Source organism: Primulina huaijiensis, chromosome 18, assembly GCF_012295235.1.
Source record: "Primulina huaijiensis isolate GDHJ02 chromosome 18, ASM1229523v2, whole genome shotgun sequence".
Classification (NCBI taxonomy): domain Eukaryota; kingdom Viridiplantae; phylum Streptophyta; class Magnoliopsida; order Lamiales; family Gesneriaceae; genus Primulina; species Primulina huaijiensis.
The window spans coordinates 3,531,594-3,548,607 of NC_133323.1; the positions used below are offsets into that span (position 1 = coordinate 3,531,594).

General features: G+C 34.4%; 2 protein-coding genes and 4 non-coding genes across 14 annotated transcripts; 5 read left to right on the forward strand and 1 right to left on the reverse strand.

Annotated features, from left to right (window-relative positions):
* Window positions 1-111: 111 nt before the first annotated feature.
* LOC140964428 (uncharacterized) lies at window positions 112-5,116 on the forward strand. Its single transcript, XM_073424212.1, has 10 exons — window positions 112-409; window positions 874-1,010; window positions 1,211-1,342; window positions 1,425-1,535; window positions 1,965-2,246; window positions 2,953-3,152; window positions 3,317-3,599; window positions 3,845-3,955; window positions 4,277-4,468; window positions 4,761-5,116. The coding sequence occupies exons 1-10, from the start codon at window positions 217-219 to the stop codon at window positions 5,106-5,108; spliced, it is 1,989 nt and encodes a 662-aa protein (XP_073280313.1). The 5' UTR covers window positions 112-216; the 3' UTR covers window positions 5,109-5,116.
* A 1,605-nt stretch (window positions 5,117-6,721) lies between these two features.
* Window positions 6,722-6,809, forward strand: LOC140965320 (small nucleolar RNA U31b). Its single transcript, XR_012173015.1, has one exon. It is a non-coding gene; the product is annotated as a small nucleolar RNA U31b (small nucleolar RNA).
* Window positions 6,810-6,896: 87 nt separating this feature from the next.
* LOC140965308 (small nucleolar RNA Z195/SNORD33/SNORD32 family) lies at window positions 6,897-6,976 on the forward strand. Its single transcript, XR_012173004.1, has one exon. It is a non-coding gene; the product is annotated as a small nucleolar RNA Z195/SNORD33/SNORD32 family (small nucleolar RNA).
* A 90-nt stretch (window positions 6,977-7,066) lies between these two features.
* LOC140965309 (small nucleolar RNA Z196/R39/R59 family) lies at window positions 7,067-7,151 on the forward strand. Its single transcript, XR_012173005.1, has one exon. It is a non-coding gene; the product is annotated as a small nucleolar RNA Z196/R39/R59 family (small nucleolar RNA).
* A 99-nt stretch (window positions 7,152-7,250) lies between these two features.
* On the forward strand, window positions 7,251-7,392 carry LOC140965314 (small nucleolar RNA F1/F2/snoR5a). The gene has a single exon (XR_012173010.1). It is a non-coding gene; the product is annotated as a small nucleolar RNA F1/F2/snoR5a (small nucleolar RNA).
* Window positions 7,393-8,736: 1,344 nt separating this feature from the next.
* Window positions 8,737-11,211, reverse strand: LOC140965185 (uncharacterized). 9 transcript variants are annotated; one of them, XM_073425289.1, is made up of 4 exons: window positions 10,895-11,211; window positions 9,738-10,522; window positions 9,523-9,649; window positions 8,737-9,125 (listed from the first exon to the last, which is right to left on the reverse strand). In XM_073425289.1, exons 1-3 carry the CDS (start codon window positions 10,968-10,970, stop codon window positions 9,554-9,556), a joined length of 957 nt encoding a protein of 318 aa, XP_073281390.1. In that variant the 5' UTR covers window positions 10,971-11,211; the 3' UTR covers window positions 8,737-9,125; window positions 9,523-9,553. The 9 variants fall into 9 exon arrangements, with proteins under 9 accessions (XP_073281390.1, XP_073281391.1, XP_073281395.1 ...); XM_073425290.1 differs by having other exon boundaries at window positions 8,738-9,125; window positions 9,549-9,649; XM_073425294.1 differs by having other exon boundaries at window positions 8,740-9,125; window positions 9,549-9,649; window positions 9,747-10,522; window positions 10,895-11,208.
* Between the last annotated feature and the right edge of the window lie 5,803 nt (window positions 11,212-17,014).

The window sequence follows — 17,014 nt, forward strand, 5'->3', positions numbered from 1 at the left end:
ATTGTACAAATTAATATACAAATATGGACGTACATGTAACATCACTCTTTTTACACAATAATGTTGTGTCGTTGTTGAAAGATATTTATGCTTAAAACTCCACAGACAGCGCTTCATTAAGATTGTACTCCGTGCCTCAACTGTTGCACGTTAATTTCAAAGGATATATCCAGCCAGAGGAGAGAAAATAGCTCACCAGTGTTTTTCCACCAGAAAATGCAGAGCTCTTCGATTCTCTGCTGCTTTTCTTCAAATTCTACCCTCCCCTCGAATTTTCAGAGATTTACGCTTCTTTCGAAAAATCATCCAGTGAATGTTTCCGCCGCTGTTTTCTCAAGTTCCAGCAAATCCCTATTATCTTCTTCGCGTCCGCGCCAATCTTCTCGCTCCACTAGTATCAACTCTTCTGGTAACCGTTTTATATTCAAGTTCTTACCTTTTGTTTTAGTTTCGTTTGCCATTACTGTGCTTATAGAATCGGTAAATTTGGCGGAGGCTGTCGGGATTTGAGATACTGTTAGGAACAATATCGTTCAACGTCGTTCCCGAATTTTTTGTCTTTATCTGGTTTGCTGACAGCTTGAATTATGCATGATTATTGTCTTCTGACTGCTAGAAGGTATGAAGTTACGGTTTGGCTTATCTAACCTTTTATCCGGTGGTAAATTTCTAATTTTTTATGAAGCCGTGAGGTTCTTGCTACTTGATTATACCTTTTCATTCTGTTGTACATGATGGAGAAGGAACATGTTGGTACTAAAATTGCTTGGTGTACAGTGACATAGTTCTCATGCACTTGAGTTTCTTTTCATGTCTATTTTTCAGTGATGGCTATTAAATTGCATTTAATTTGCTGTTTCTGTCCACTTTTAGCTGCACCAGAGCTTGTTGGGACCAATTCATCCACTTCGGGATTCATTGAGACTGGTTATATAAGTGGTGTCCATGGGCTTCGAGGAGAGGTTCGGGTAAAGCCTAGCACAGATTTTCCTGATCTGAGATTTTCAAAGGTAGGAAATCATAAGAAGTCGCTGAAAATAATGCTTATATAGCCTGTTTAATCATCAGTCAATTCCTCTTTCGCCTCTGTTTCACCAACCACTTGAAGGAAAACAAATTTGAGTGCAAACCTGAGATTATTAGCATATCAATTATTAATGCAATACACGGTGTTATATGTTGTCTAAATGGAGGCAACTTTTTCCTCTAGCCAGGAACCCGATGGTTGAAGCAGAAACTTTCAGGAACTGAGACCCTTCAGGAAATTGAACTGTTGGAGGGCCGTGGGCACTCGGGACAAAGTTGGATTCTAAAATTTAATGAAATCGATACAGTGGAACAGGTGTAGTCAGGGATTATTCTTTGAGTATAACTGTTTATAACGACCCAGAAATGATGTCTTGATGGGAGATATTTTGGTTCAGGCACGAAAACTTGTCGGGTCAACTTTATTGGTAACAGATGAAGATAGGCCTGTGCTAGAAGAAGGCGAGTTCTATACTCATGATCTTATTGGGATGAAAGTTATTCTTAAGGTATGTTGTTTTATCAGAATTATGCGATTCTTGGAAGAAAGATTTTGTTTCCATTAATTTGTTTTACTTTTGCATGCCTTTGTGAAACAAGGAAAGAATATTCATGTATTTTTTCTTTTTAATATTTGTTTTATGTGAATGTGTAACTATTGACTATTGCTTTGGTCATGGCATGAATATACATTTTGTCAAAACCACTCATGTAATCTGAAATAACTAGTTGAAGAGCATCATGTGGGAGGCCAAATTTCATTATTGTCTCGTGAGTCAAGTGTGGGATTTGTTGTGCTATAGAGTTTTTATTATCGTCATTACTACTTTAGTTGTTACTGAAATAGTGACGACTCTGACTTCAATTGCTTTTTGATTGAACATTGGTCTTTGTTAGTCTATACATTGACATTCCTTTTGCTAATTTGGCCTTTTTAGGAGTCTGGGGAACCTGTGGGGATTGTCGTCAATGTTTTCAATACTGGAGCAAGTGATCTTCTACAAGTCAGGCTTGACTTGTCGAAAAACATAGCAGGTCCAGTTGAAATGTCAAAAGTTGAGGAATGTGACTCGGGTCCTCTAGCGTGGGTTCCATTTGTGGAAGCAATTGTTCCTGACGTTGATCTTGAAAAAAGAGAAATGTTTATTACACCACCAAAGGGGCTACTAGATTTGAACGTTCGCGCACATGAGAGGTCCAAGAAAGAAAGACGTGAACTCGTGAGGCATAATCTTTTATACTTCACTAGTTGCTGTCAGTATATGTTGTTGGATCATATGTGCATTTCTATGTCTAATGAGTCAAAACTCCCATTTGTCTTTCTCGATGTTTTTGTATCACTTGCTTCTCCTTCTTTTGTGAACAGGCATTTCACAATTCTGTTCAATCAATTTTATTTTTTTTACTACTGAAACAAGCTACATAATCTACTTATTTAAGTTCGAGCAGCATCTTGAGACACATATCCAGCAGCTGGTTTCTCCTTGTTTATTCTTTTCACTCACAGACACAGTGTAACTCAAATCCAGGTCCTAAGCCATTTCGAACTGACTGCTCCACAATTGGGCTAGTTGTCGATCACTACATTTTTGTATTCTTTTGAACTATCTGCATTTGATTTGGTTGCAGACATTTGCTTCTTAATATTTAAAATATGGAGCTACCTCATACTCATTTTATGGCTTTTTACAAAATTTCGCTTCTTTTTTTAAAAATTAAATATACTCATGCTTTATAATGATACAATCAATAAATTTCTTTGGTCGGACGAGATTTCTTCGGTGTACTAGATGGTGTGAGAAACAAGCACCTATGGGATCACCTTGGCTAATCATATTTATCAAGTCATAGGCAAGAGTTTCAGCTCAACTTGATTTTTGTGAATTCGGTTTGCTTGGTCGTCATGATATCTGTTGTCTGCTTCAGGAATGGAAAGAAAGGAAAAAGTTCCAAAGACAGTTGATAGCAGCTAAAAAGAAACTATGTGAAATGGAGCAGCAACATGTGTTTTATGGATTTAAATATGGGGAGAAGGACAAAACAAGCTTGATTGCAAATCAAATAGTGACTGTAAATTCAAAATTGCTTCAGCAGGCCCTGCAACATATCGAGACCCCCTCTGCAAGGTAAAACATTTCAGATATTGAAATTTTACTCTGATGTACTGTTGCATAAGCTACATTTAATGTCTCCAAGCACTCCAGACTTATAGAAAAAATAAAATATTTATTTCTTGGATAAAAATTTGTTGGCATATCGACATCATATGCTATTTCATTTCTTGATTCAGGCAAAATGTGCCACAGATTTTGAGTGCAGTACCAAAAGATAGTACTCTAAAAGTAGCTGACACTCCTGTTTCTGCTCAAGGTGGAAAACTGTCGAATTTGTACTGGAAATTGCAAAGAGAGGGTGACCTATTGGCTTCTGGTGGCAAGGTTGCCATATGTTTGGTGTTGGAGGAAGTGGAGATTGAAAGAGGTCCTAACAACGGTCTTGTCAACTCCAAGGAAATTGAGAAGGCTTGTCTGCTCGTGAAAGAGTTACTTGATGATCCCCAGAGACTTGTTGAGGTGCTATCGATACACTTAGCTATGCTATAATTCTTACAAAATTATAAAGCTAGATCCATCGTATATATTTATGCTTGGATACAACTTAGTTTTGCAGAAGAAATGCTGTTATACTATAATCGCTCAACTTGACGTGTCAAGAAATACTACACTATTGAAAAATATTGCTGTTAGTCGAAGAAGGTTACCCTTTTATGCTACATGATTGTGCAATATCATCTGAATCGTGACTTTGCTTGTTGCAGGTAAAAAACCGTCCATCTGTACCTCTCATGTTCGTCTGTCCTGCTCATTCAATCGGTTCTCTGCAAGAATTGTTTTCTCTTCATGACCACTTTGCATTTGATCCTCAAAAGGTTGGACACTTGATTTTGTAATTTTTGATAATTCGCTTTTGGTTCTAGGGTGGAACTATGCCCCCATTGGTTGTAAAGTATTTGTTGTGAATTTAGTGTTCTACACTACACATATGTCGAACAATGTCGGCCCCAGTTCTAGAAAGCAATAGAAAAACTTATGTGCAAGGACTCATTTACTTGTATAGTGGGAATATTTTATGGTATGCCGTTGACATATGTTGATTTAATCGTCTAACTAAAGAGACATAAAATTCTCACAAAGCACTCGTTCAATCAGCTTTTTTTTTTCTCACTATATGTCGTCTGAGTTTCTAACAGGTCTGGTTTTTGGAAGAAGAGACACTTCCAGTTGTCAGCAGCACTCTAGATGAGCATGGCAGACATAAGATATTGATGAAGTCGCCTTGGGAATTCCTCCAAACACCAATTGGATCAGGTGGTTTTATAAGCTTACTTTCATCCCAAGACTTGTTGGACCGACTGAGTGAAATGGGTGTGGAGTATATTGAGGTGAGACACACTGTTATATTGTTTATCATCTTGAGCTGTTGATGTATTGTAATTTACATCTTCCGTTTCCTTTCCAATCTCCCTCATCTATAGAAGTCTACTTCTCTATCCAGATATTGCTTCTGACCACCTTCTCCATGTAACCACAACTTGGGTTCTATCTAGTTTATGCAATTGTCCAGTGACCAAGCAGAAAATATTATATTTAAATTGAATGTGAGATGCTATATACGAATGAATATCAAATTCATCATATCTCTCCCTCAACTTGTTTGCTTGTTCTCTCTGACAGGTTTGTAGTATCACTGGAAAACGAAAACACACACACGGTAGTGCATTTTTAGGCCTAGTTGATTCATGCAAATCAAACATCGGAATCCGTCTATACGATGCTACAATGTCCGAGGAACATTTTGATATGTTATTCTCCACAAGTTTTATGAAGAAATGGGTGAACCACATAGACAAACTTCAGTTTCATGCTGTTCTTACGTCTCATTCATACGTTGAGAAGGTCGATAAGGATTGGATAGACATCACGCCCTCAACTCCAAATTCTTACGAGTTCCACTGTTCGATTTATAGTTGCTTGGATGCTTGTTCTCCCAAGAAGATTTGTGTGTTGGATTCTGCGGATTGATGTGTTGGTACTCAAAAGGGTAATAAAAGTTATGTACAGTAAGTACATAATGCATTCCAAAAAATGTTACGGTCGTTGTTTGCATTTTGCTTTCTAACAGGTGTTATTACATAATTACTTCTTGCGTTGTGATTTTATGCATCCTTTGTACTTCGTTTTGATATTTTTGTAGCTAAAAATACAAATTAAATCGAGCAAAAACAACAAAATTCAATTTCGATTAAATTGTCCACTGTAAGTTGATTTTTTTTTTTTAAAAAAAAAACTAGAAATTAATTATTTTTATAATAAAAAAACTGATTGATCCGAACAATAGGAAAAAGAAAGATGTGACGTATCGTTTGCTAACGGAAAAGGGGAAAAAAATTCTTAATTATATTTTTGTAGGTTGTTTTTGTTCTTAATTTTGTTTATCTAGTTTTGCATGTATATTTCAATTTTGATCCAACCGTTAGTTGAATGTTAAAAGTTGATTATGAGCATATATGAGGATCACCATGTGACTCCATTCTTTTAACTCAAATTAAACGATCCACATCTATAATTCTTAATATTATTTCATCCATAAACTTTTAAATATCATGCTTTGCATCAGAAAATCTCTCCTGGTCCTATAAGCAAGACATGGATCATGTTTTTAACTAGTGTTTTGTTTTGTCTAGACTAGATCTTTTAGGGCTAGATTGAATTCGGAGGGAGATTGCAAATGTAAAGTACGGTTTTTTAAGGTTTAGGATATATAATGAACAAAATTAGGGATTATTCGTGTTGATTAATTCAATTTGGAGGTAACGAAAGTAGTCACGTGACCCTCATGTACGTTGGACGTCAACTCTTAACGTAATTGATACGAAATTGAAACACAAATTAGGGGTATTTTTTTAAAATTCGGTCAACTTTTTTTTTTAAAGAAAGTATTTCAAATACAATCTAAGATGTTATTTTCTTAAAAAAAGAGTTATCGATGATATTTAACAAATTTCTCGCACAAACTATCAATTAAACAATTTAATAACCACGTGCAAAACTAGAAATTTGAAACTGAGAATACAGACAATTTATAAAGATATAGTTAATAATTAAGTATATATATATATATATTTTTAATTTGGGTTTTAGTAAAAGTAATATGCAATTCCAATTTAACATATTTTCTAAATTTTGTTAACAACTAAGTTAAAGTAAAAGAGAATCGTATATATTAATATATCTCAATCTCTGACCGTCCATTTCCACTGATCTCTAACTTCAAAACCCTAAGTGTTTTTTAAAAAAACCCTACTGAACCCCAACGTCGCTCTATATAAACCACAGAGCAATTCACTTATACTCACATTGTTTTTGGGCGGCGGCGGCCGACGAGAGTGAGAACCCTAATTTCTCTCTTTCAAATTTTGAGTTTCATTCTTCTTCTACGTTTTGTGTAAGCTTGTTTCTGTGTTCAGAAGCTGAGTAGCAATGGAGTTGCCGCTACTTGACAAGAAAATCACAAAGAAAAGGGTCAAGAAATTCTAGAGGCCACAGAGCGAGCGATTCGTTTCTGTCAAGGTTTCAAATTTTTTTTTATCTTTTTTTTTGGAAATCATTTTAATCTCTTGATTGTGTATCCCGAGGAAGGTGATGATAGTGAATTTGTCGCCCCAGGCTTAAGTTGCATCTACTGATAGATGTAATGTGGTGATTGACATTTTTATCTGATTCCTCTTTGATAGTTTTGTTTTCCTCTCTTTTTTTCTTTTTCTATTGTGATTTCATCACCGAAGGGTTTTTATGATTGAGATTCGCAGGAAGAGGCGTGATGATACTTACCCATCTATTCTGTAATTGAATGATGATCTAACAAAACATGCACTACCATCTGATCTCGCTTGATTATCTCAAGATTTGACATCATGCATTTTCTTGAATTGATTTTTTGTGTTTCATTATTTTAATTTCAATTCTGTCAACTCTGTTCATGCAATCAATGATGACGATATTAATAGTATCTGATTTTTCAGTGATTATCACAAACAAATTCACCATCTTTCGGCTGAGATTACTGATACAGACTATTTTTGTTTTATATTATATTATATTATTTTTCACCATCTACTTTCCTCTCTAAAAATGTCTGTAGACTGTCGATTGGTAAAAACTGTATTTTGCCTATGGTATCTAATGTCCAGCATTCCAATTTGTTGCTGGACATTTCGTTTCAGGGCAGAAATTAATGGGAGAACAGTTTGCGACATAGTTAGCTTCTACTCATAAGCTCTCTGTTACTATAATCCTGCTTACATGTGTAAACTTACCAAAAGATATATTGACATCTTCGGTACTTATTATGGGTGTTTACATTTTCTATTTAGACAAGTGTTACTGAGCGACTGGCTTCAAATTTCTTCATGAAGGCATGACAGATAAACTGGCGCAGGCTCAAAGATAACTTCTCTCGGGTCAGAAGAAAGTTCGAGGGTTCCACTCTGATGCCCGCCCAACATTGGATATGGATCGGACAAGAAAAGACTAGACACTATCTACCAAATGGGTCAAAAGTTCTTTGTGCATAATCCCAAGGATAGTGAGATAAATTAGGGCTTGATACAGTGTACCCATTATTTTTTAGGTATTGGAAAAAAAGATAGTAATATTGTATGGAAATTTCTGTACTGTTTAAACTGCATACAGTTCTTGTCAAAAAATAAATTTGAATACCGAAGTTTCGGTATATTATGATCTGTACCAAATTACAAAATAAAATAGAAAATTCTGGATATACACTCCAGTTGAGTGTAAAATAGTAAAATACAGTCAGTCAAGCCACCGATTCAGGTTATTTCCAAGAAGATACCTGATCGGGAAAATTTTCCACGCATGAAAAGACCATAATCTTGAAAAATGAAGCTAGCTGCAAGTATATTGTAAATCAACTCACCTAACATCACATTCTTCACCATCTACTCTGGAAACTCTCCCCGATGTAAACATAATCATACCTCACATTTTTGTAAAAGTATTTTGTATTCTTCCATATTCATACGAATCTCCGTTTGTATTCGTGGTCAGCAGGGATTATTTAAAATGCTCAAGATTGTGTATAAACACACGTAAAATCCAATGTTCAGTCACAATACCACACATCTCATCTCACCTCATCACAGCACGCATTACAGGCCATAAGACACAAGCATAGCTAACACCACCAAGGGGCACCTAGAAGATGAAGCTGCATCAAGAAAGTGACGAGGTGTGGAGGAGTTACTGGACAACACATTATTTGAAAAAGAACGAAAAATATCCTCAAATTCACCGTACTCAAAAGTGAAACTTCATTTAATCTAATTGTATAAAGGGTATTTAAATAATTATATGGTTTTATCGGCAATACTATTCAATTTATGACACAGAATCACACCTTTTACAAAGGAGAAGAAAGTCGCGCAAATATAAATTGTACTAACAGTGCGAGCCTGGTTCCGGCTTGTGAAATTGTCCAATGAGTTCAAAACTCAACCGAACGAAGGATGAGTACTGATTACACATCCATATTCTCATTAATCACGTGAACCAAATGTCTCCTAAATTACAACATGTTCTAATCCTGGTTGGATTTTCATCCTCGCCAACTGTGAGTTGGATTTTGATCCGGATGATTAATGTCTATTTTTGAGACTAAATATGGGAAAAGGATCGTAGAGTGGCAGGTTAGTATTTTTAGACCCATAAATAACATCCGAGAGTTGATACAGTAAGGTCATATGCAAAGAAGATATCGTTCTTGTGTTTTCAACATTATCGTGTTTGAGCTGGAGAGTTGGTAGAGTCACGATTCTCCCTCACTGATGCTTTACTTGATGTGGTGGAAGCTTGAGAAGCACACACTCACCAATTTGGTAGAGGATGCCGACGGTATTAAGTATTTGCATTAAACCATAAATTGGAAACTGCCAACACTTACAAATAGAAGGGAACCCATGATAAATGACTCAACAAATTCTCATCATTAGGCACGACTCTGAAGTCTGAAGCAAGACACTGAAAGCAGATACCGACTACATATGATGCAACTTCAAATGTTCACAAGTTTCCAAAAGCAAAAAAAAAATACTATACTGGAAAATCATACCACAGCACACAAAATAAAAATAAGTTCAGGTATATCTACTGCAAAAACGATGAGAAAGCAGATTATATGCTAGGAACGTACTGCTGGGCTCTAATAAAACTCAAGATCATGCCTGCTATTCTTCGTATCGATGTTTTTATATCTAATCAAGAAAATCAGTCCCATTTTTGCAGAAGCACATTCCTTCAAAGCAAGTTCATTTGTGGGTTCTGCGACAAAGTAGTCAAGGAATTAACATTACTTTCATCCCTGTTCTCTATAATGTTGGTATTGACAAGAATGAGATAAGCGAGTAAAGATTAATACATTTGAAGGTTCAGAAGATTGTGAACTCGAATTATCTCCCACACCTTGCAAACACATCAAACAGTCCACAACAACTCTTCCATGTTGCTGTCTGCACTGGATGCGGAGCAGGAGCCAGCACCAACACCTGAAAAAAGTTTTGAAAAAAAAAACGGAAAGATTTTTGTATAATAGTCGGTGAATCACAAAAAATATTCCATAAAGTAACATGAAACAAACAGTACCTCGGTAACTCCAGAATCTTTCTCAAGTTCAACTCCAACGTCAGCAGCTACTCTATCATGAGTTTCCTGGGTTACACATTTCTTAGGAACTGGGATAACAATAGTCTCAATAGATTCGTCCTTCCTCTTCACTGGCGCATCCACGAAAACCGTTGAAATGCCATTGTCTTCAACAAAACCCGGTCTTTCCTCCTCGGATTCCGTGGGTTCTGATATATACGGAGCGATGGATATATCTGTCTCTAATTTGTCGCCCAAGGTTGAAATGTTCTTTAATTCCTCAGCCGGGAAGTTTTCCACAACCGAATCAACTCCATCATCAATCTCAGCATTGACTATATTCTCAGCTGGCACTCCAGACAAAGATCCATCCCCACTTTCCAACTCGACAACCGGAGTAATATCTATTGCAGCTTCACCTTTCTTGATACGATGAGACTCGTCATCTGAATTGCTACGGCTACTATTTCTACTACTGGAACTACTGGAGCTCCCAGACGAACTTCCATCAGCTTTTTTACTAGATTTATCCTCAATCTCGAATTCCCTGTAAACTGGAACAACATCGTCCTCCACAATACTAGGCTCTTCACTATCCTTAATTTTCAATACTTCTTCCGAGGGAGTATGTGAAATGTTATCTCCCTTCTCGTTTTGTTCTTCGTCCCCCTCCGTCAAAAGGTTGTTTTGGTGGCTATTGTGGTCGTGTGAGGTGGGAGAGCTCAGCTCCCCAACATCACTGTCTTTATCATCTTGCTGCTTGACGTCATCATCCCCTACCGTAATTTGATCCATTTCGAAACAGTTAAGAACAAGATCGAGAATAACAACAAATTCAGAAATCAATAACCAACACTAACAAGGACAACAAATATTAACATAAGACCTTTAAATCCGATCTCAACTACTGCTCAAAGGAAGCAATCATATCGATTCAAGACATGAGCATACATCACAACAATAGAAAATGAGCTAAATCAATCGAAGAAACACATTTTAAGGGATACCCTCGAAGCCCAATTGACGCAAACCCAACTGTAAAGTTAATAAAAATGTAAGAATAATTAAACGTCACATGGGTCTGTACGAGAGAACCAAAGAAATTAAAGAAAAACAACCCTTTTCAATTTAAAGAAAGAGTCTTATACCATTAGAGTGATTAGAAAGAGACTGATTTTCCTTCTTTTTCCTGGCAGCTTTTCGCTTCTTAGAACCAGAAGGCATATTTCTGGATTATTATATATCTAACTAATTCAGGTTGATTGAAGGCAACTGTTGTGGACCAAACTGGATCGTGGGTGGCCAGAAAAAAACTTCTTGATCCTGTCTCTCTCTCTCTCCACCACAGCTTCTCCCTCTAGCTTCGCTGGTTCTTTTTGTTTTGTCGCATGTGTGTTTATCTTTCTTGGATTTGGACTTGGATTTCAAAAGGAAATAGTGAATTATAGTGAAAAGAGGGGGTGGTGGGGTTTGGTTGGCCTTTTGGGGGCCTAGAGGATTCCAACGGATTCTATATAGGATTGGTGAATGGTTTTTGAATTTTTTGTGTCATCGTTTTTTTGATATAATATAATTAATTGATATTTAATTGTTATTTAATTATGATTTAATTTAAGACAGGCCACAAATTACTTAACATCTTTAGGGGCTTGTTTGGATTGATGAAACCTCCGAGGTTTAGCACTTTAATTAATCATCTACATATGATAGGGAATGATATACGTCACATCTAAAAATATTTTGAATCGAAAGAGAGATTTCAAGAAATGAGATTTATTCACTCTTATTATATATTAACCAAAATTTCACCATTAATATGAGTTTTATATAGTTATGTGATTGTGAATTAGGGTTTGATTAGTTTAATATCTTGTGTAAGCATAAGTCAAGAAAACTAATATGGACTCATAAAATTATTCAATTTTTAGATTGAATCTGGATTGTCCAAATATGAAAGCACACAATTCAAATTATCAGACATTATTTGATGTCAACGATAATTCAATTAAATTATTATACATCTTTATGTTATTTAATGTTTGACTCAAATTCTATAAATGATTAAAGTCATTCATTATTCTATGGATCAAACAACGAATTTAAGGTATAAAAAAACAATACATTTATAATCCAATTGAGAAATGAGTTTAAACTATTAAAATAATTGTTTAGCAGCAATGCAATGTTTCAATTATAAGTCTAAAGGTCTCATAGAAACATTTAAATGTATTTTTATAGGGTTTATGCTTTAAAAAAATGGGGCATTGATCTTGAACTATATCCTTAGTTATTTTTTTCTTCCCATAAGTTAATATCCTAATTAATCTTCTATTGCCATATCCAACTTGTTTTCGAAAAATAATGAAGGCGATTAATGATAAATTTAAAAGGAGTAATGGTACATAAATAATATGAATAAATCGGAGATCATTTTACTAGGAAGGTTTATTTGTATGTTATGCATGGAAATGACATTAATTTAAATTAAATTTTTTTTACATTAACAAACGTTGCAAAGATTACGAAGCGCCGAGGTCGTGTACAAATCAAAATATTATTAATACATTAATGTATTCTTTGAATCAAAATTTGAAATTGAACATATACTCATGGACTTTAGGTTTCTTTATAAGAAATAATCGATGTGACATTTTATATTTATCAACCATATAACAAATTGGATTAAATGTGGAAAAATCTTGAAAAAATGGGTGAGTGCAGGGACGTAGACAGAAAAATTTTTGACCTAGCGCTGAATGACTCGATAAACAATAGTGACATGAACTAGATATAAGGTACTGTCCTGCGGTTTTTCATCTAATAAAACTCATCGATTATTGAATCAGTATCTATATTTGCACTAAACTTTCTTTCAATGTAGATAATCATATAATCTGTCAATAGCTTTTCTTTCATACGGAAGTTAATCCACTAAAAATATACGAAACTCGCGTTGGGGCGGAAAAACAGAAAATCCACTAAAAATATACATCATACGAAAGTTAATCTCAAGCTGTATACATACGAAAAATCTAATCTTCTATGACTTCATCACTACATAAGCTGAAAAATAACTACAAACTCAACCAAGCCATAGTTTGAATTTTTCTGCATAATAAATGGAATAAACTAATTAAGTAGGAAAAAACAATCATTTCACATCATGCAAACTCAATCGAGGTCCTCTGCCGCATAAGATTTTTCAAATCTCTTACCAGAAATTCCTTTCAAATCCTCATTCTCACAACTTTTTTCAACTTGAGGCCCTTGCTTACAAAAATACAGTTGATAGAGTAATTTCTCTTATGATTAAATGAGTTGAAAATAATTTTAGTGGACTAAGTTAGTAAATATTATTATTTTATGGACTGAACAAAACTTTAATGTAGGATAAAATTACATATATACTATAATTATTAATAATTTTTTTTGATGGCTGGAGCCCACCCCAGCCTTTGGGGTGGCTCCGGGCGTGAGTGGGTGTTTCTGGACCTTTATATTAGCACATCAAATTAGCAGGCCTACTTACAAAGTTGTTGACTAAGTAGATATCATATGTATGTCTGTGTTTTTTATGTTTGTAATTAAGCACGCATATATGTTTTAGATTTTAGATATAATATTTTAATTAATGAAATTTACTAGTTTTTTCTTGCACAAATATAAGAATCTATTAATGAATTTGATTTTTTTTATATATAGATTTTAATGGTTTTTGCTGCGTGTGAGTATATATGGAAATATAACTTCTTTTGTACATTAAAAAAAAAAAAGATTTGGTCATGACTCTATGTAGCAACCCACAATCGTTATACTCGGGTGTGTATTGAGTAAATATCTGAGTTAATGTAATAGTCTACAAATAATATTAGACAATAAAATCGTATTGAACAACTTTTTACGACAAAATAGTCAAAAAAAAAAAAAAAACATTTGGTAAAATACACACACATTACACAAACAATCTAACAGGAGCAATTGGTATATGTATATATAGACACACACGTTACACATACAATCAGAATATGCCACAACGTGCATCTAGTTTTTTTTGGAAAAATGAAGATGGGGTAAACCGAAACTCAGATTAATACATGTACGGTTTGGGAAATTAACATGAATAGTGCATATAATTATTAAATGAAAACAATTTAAATTTTAGGACCATTCTACTTGAATAATTGACCTTTCTTTGGAGGGTTTTTTTTATAATGAATTTAAAAATAAAAAATAATTCAAAATAAAATAATTTTGCAAAATTACTTTAATCCGTGCTTACGAAGCATAGATTAGAGTGACGTGGACGAACGTCCTTGCTTATAAAGCACGGATTCTCCACGTCAGCGAGCATCCGTGCTTTGTCACTCCATTATATTTATAAGTATATTATTATTATTATTACTATTTATTCTAATTTTTAATAATTAATTTAATTCGAATGAAAAATATAAAATATAAATATTTATTATATATGGTATATATTAAATATTTTGTATTATTTGGTTGGGTTATTGAAAAATTAGATATATGAGAGGATTGAAGGGAAAAAAATTAAGGAGAATAAAAATAGTAGTCTTTCAACAATACATCAATAAGAGGTTTAACTTTAACATATATTATTGATAAAACTTACGTTGAATTATAATATTTTCATTCTATTATTAAATTTACATTGTTTATTTTCTATTTAAGCTATTATTATTAATTAAATTTCAATCACAACATAAAAACTCACACGACGTGAAAGTATATTTATTATTATTATTTATTATAATTTTTAATAATTAATTTAATTCGAATGAAAAATAAAAAATATAAATATTTATAATATAGGATAATTATTAAATATTTTGTATTATTTGATTGGGTGACTGAAAAATTAGAGATATGAGAGGATTGAAAGGAGAAAATCAAGAAGAATAAAAATAGTAGTATTTCATCAATACACCAATAAGAGTTTAACTTTAACATATAGTATCGATAAAACTTACACTGAATTATAATATTTTCATTCTATTACTTAATTTACATTGTTTATTTTCTATTTAAGCTATTATTATTAATTGAATTTCAATCACAACATAAAAATACAATATTAATCACAACATAAAAATACAATATTATTAATATATTATACAATATTAATATATTATAGTGGAGTGACGTGGAGCATCCGTGCTTGCTCGTCCACGTGGAGCATCCGTGCTTACGAAGCACGGATTAAAGTAATTTTGCAAAATTATTTTATTTTGAATTATTTTTGATTTTATTTTTAAATTAATTATAAAAAAACCCTTCTTTGGATGATAATAATATTTTTTTAGTCCAAGACATTTATTAATAGAAAGGAATCGATTTTCACAATCCAAATGCTTCAACATTTGTGATGTAATATTGTTAAGGATCAATGCAATGCCTCGGCACTTTCAATTTTTTTCTAGGAGTGTGAAAAATGAACCCGACATGGGTTCATACGAAATACATCGGGTCTTAGGTTTAGAGTTTTAGGCTTGGATCAAATAGGACTGGACCTGAAACCAGAAAGAAATTAGTTTGGCTTCGAGCTGCTCCCAAGATTCAACATAAGATGCTCTAGCTGCATATGGTTCTCGAGATGCTATACTTAGAGGACCAATTTTTCATAAGTCAAGCGGGACTGCTGTCGACAAGAATTTTAAATGTGGTGGGGTCAACATGTTTTGAAGAAAAAAAAACGTGGGTGCATATACGGGTTAGCGGAAATTTCGTAAAGAAATAGAAGACGCGTTTTTAACGCGTATTCACACGGTCAAGGGGCTCTATAAATAGAGCTCCTCCTTTCATTTTGAAATCATCTCTTCTTCGAGTTTTCTCTCATCTTATAACATTCTATAATATTTGTGAGGTGTTTGTTTTCCTGTATTAAGAGAGTGTGTGTTCTCTTTGGAAACACAGTGAGTGAGTTGTACACCACAAAATATTATAGTGGAAATTCTTTTCATCTTGCCCGTGGTTTTTTACCCTAATAATTTTTAGGGGTTTTCCACGTAAATCTCGGTTTCCAATTTATTCTTTATTTTCGGGTTTATTATCTCAAATTCCGCACGTGGGACCAACAAGTGGTATCAGAGCCTTGGTTTAAAATTTCTTAAAATTCTGAGTATGCTCTGTGGTTGCAGCCTAGACTGATCTTCCACATCAGAAAAGATTTTTTTAGATTTTTTATTTAAGGCGGGATTATTTTGTCCAGTCTACTAAAATTTTTGTACACATAATGGCGGGAAGGTACGAGATAGCAAAGTTCAACGGAAGCAATTTTATGCTGTGGAAAATAAAGATACAAGCAGTTTTAAGAAAGGAGAATTGCTTGGCGGCTATTGGAGATAGACCGGTGGAGATTACGGATGATGGAAAGTGGAATGAGATGAATGATAACGCTGTTGCCAATCTACACTTGGCTATAGCTGACGAAGTATTGTCAAGTATCTCTGAGATAAAAACAGCAAAAGTTATATGGGATACTCTGACAAAGATGTACGAGGTCAAGTCGCTACACAACATGATTTTCCTAAAGAGAAGGCTTTATACTCTTCGGTTGGCGGAATCCTCATCGATGACCGACCATATCAACACACTAAATACTCTATTTGCCCAACTCACTTCCATGGGACATAAAATAGGGGAAAATGAACGTGCGGAGCTTCTACTTCAAAGTCTACCAGATTCATATGATCAACTTATCATCAACATTACCAACAATATTCTTATGGGCTTTCTAAGGATAAGGAAGATAGGTTGGTAACATCGAAGCAGACGGAGGCTTTACCAATGATAAGAGGAAGATTTATGGACCGTGACTCCAGTGGGAGCCAAAGACGAGGTAGATCAAAATCGAGAAGTAAGAAGAAAAATATTTACTGCTTTAAATGTGGCGGTAAAGGGCACTTCAAGAAAGTGTGTACGAGTATCGAGAAGAGCTCTCAAGAAAATGTGGCCAGTACTTCAGGCAGTGGTGAAATTTTATTCAGCGAAGCAGCAACTGTTGCAGAAGGCAGACACAAATTTTGTGACATATGGATTATGGATTCAGGAGCGACGTGGCACATGACGTCTCAGAGAGAATGGTTTGATCATTATGAACCAGTCTCAGGAGGATCTGTATTCATGGGAAATGATCATGCCTTGGAAATCGCTGGGGTCGGTACTATCAAAATTAAAATGTTTGATGGCACCATTCGCACCATACAAGAGGTACGACATGTGAAAGGACTGACGAAAAATCTTTTGTC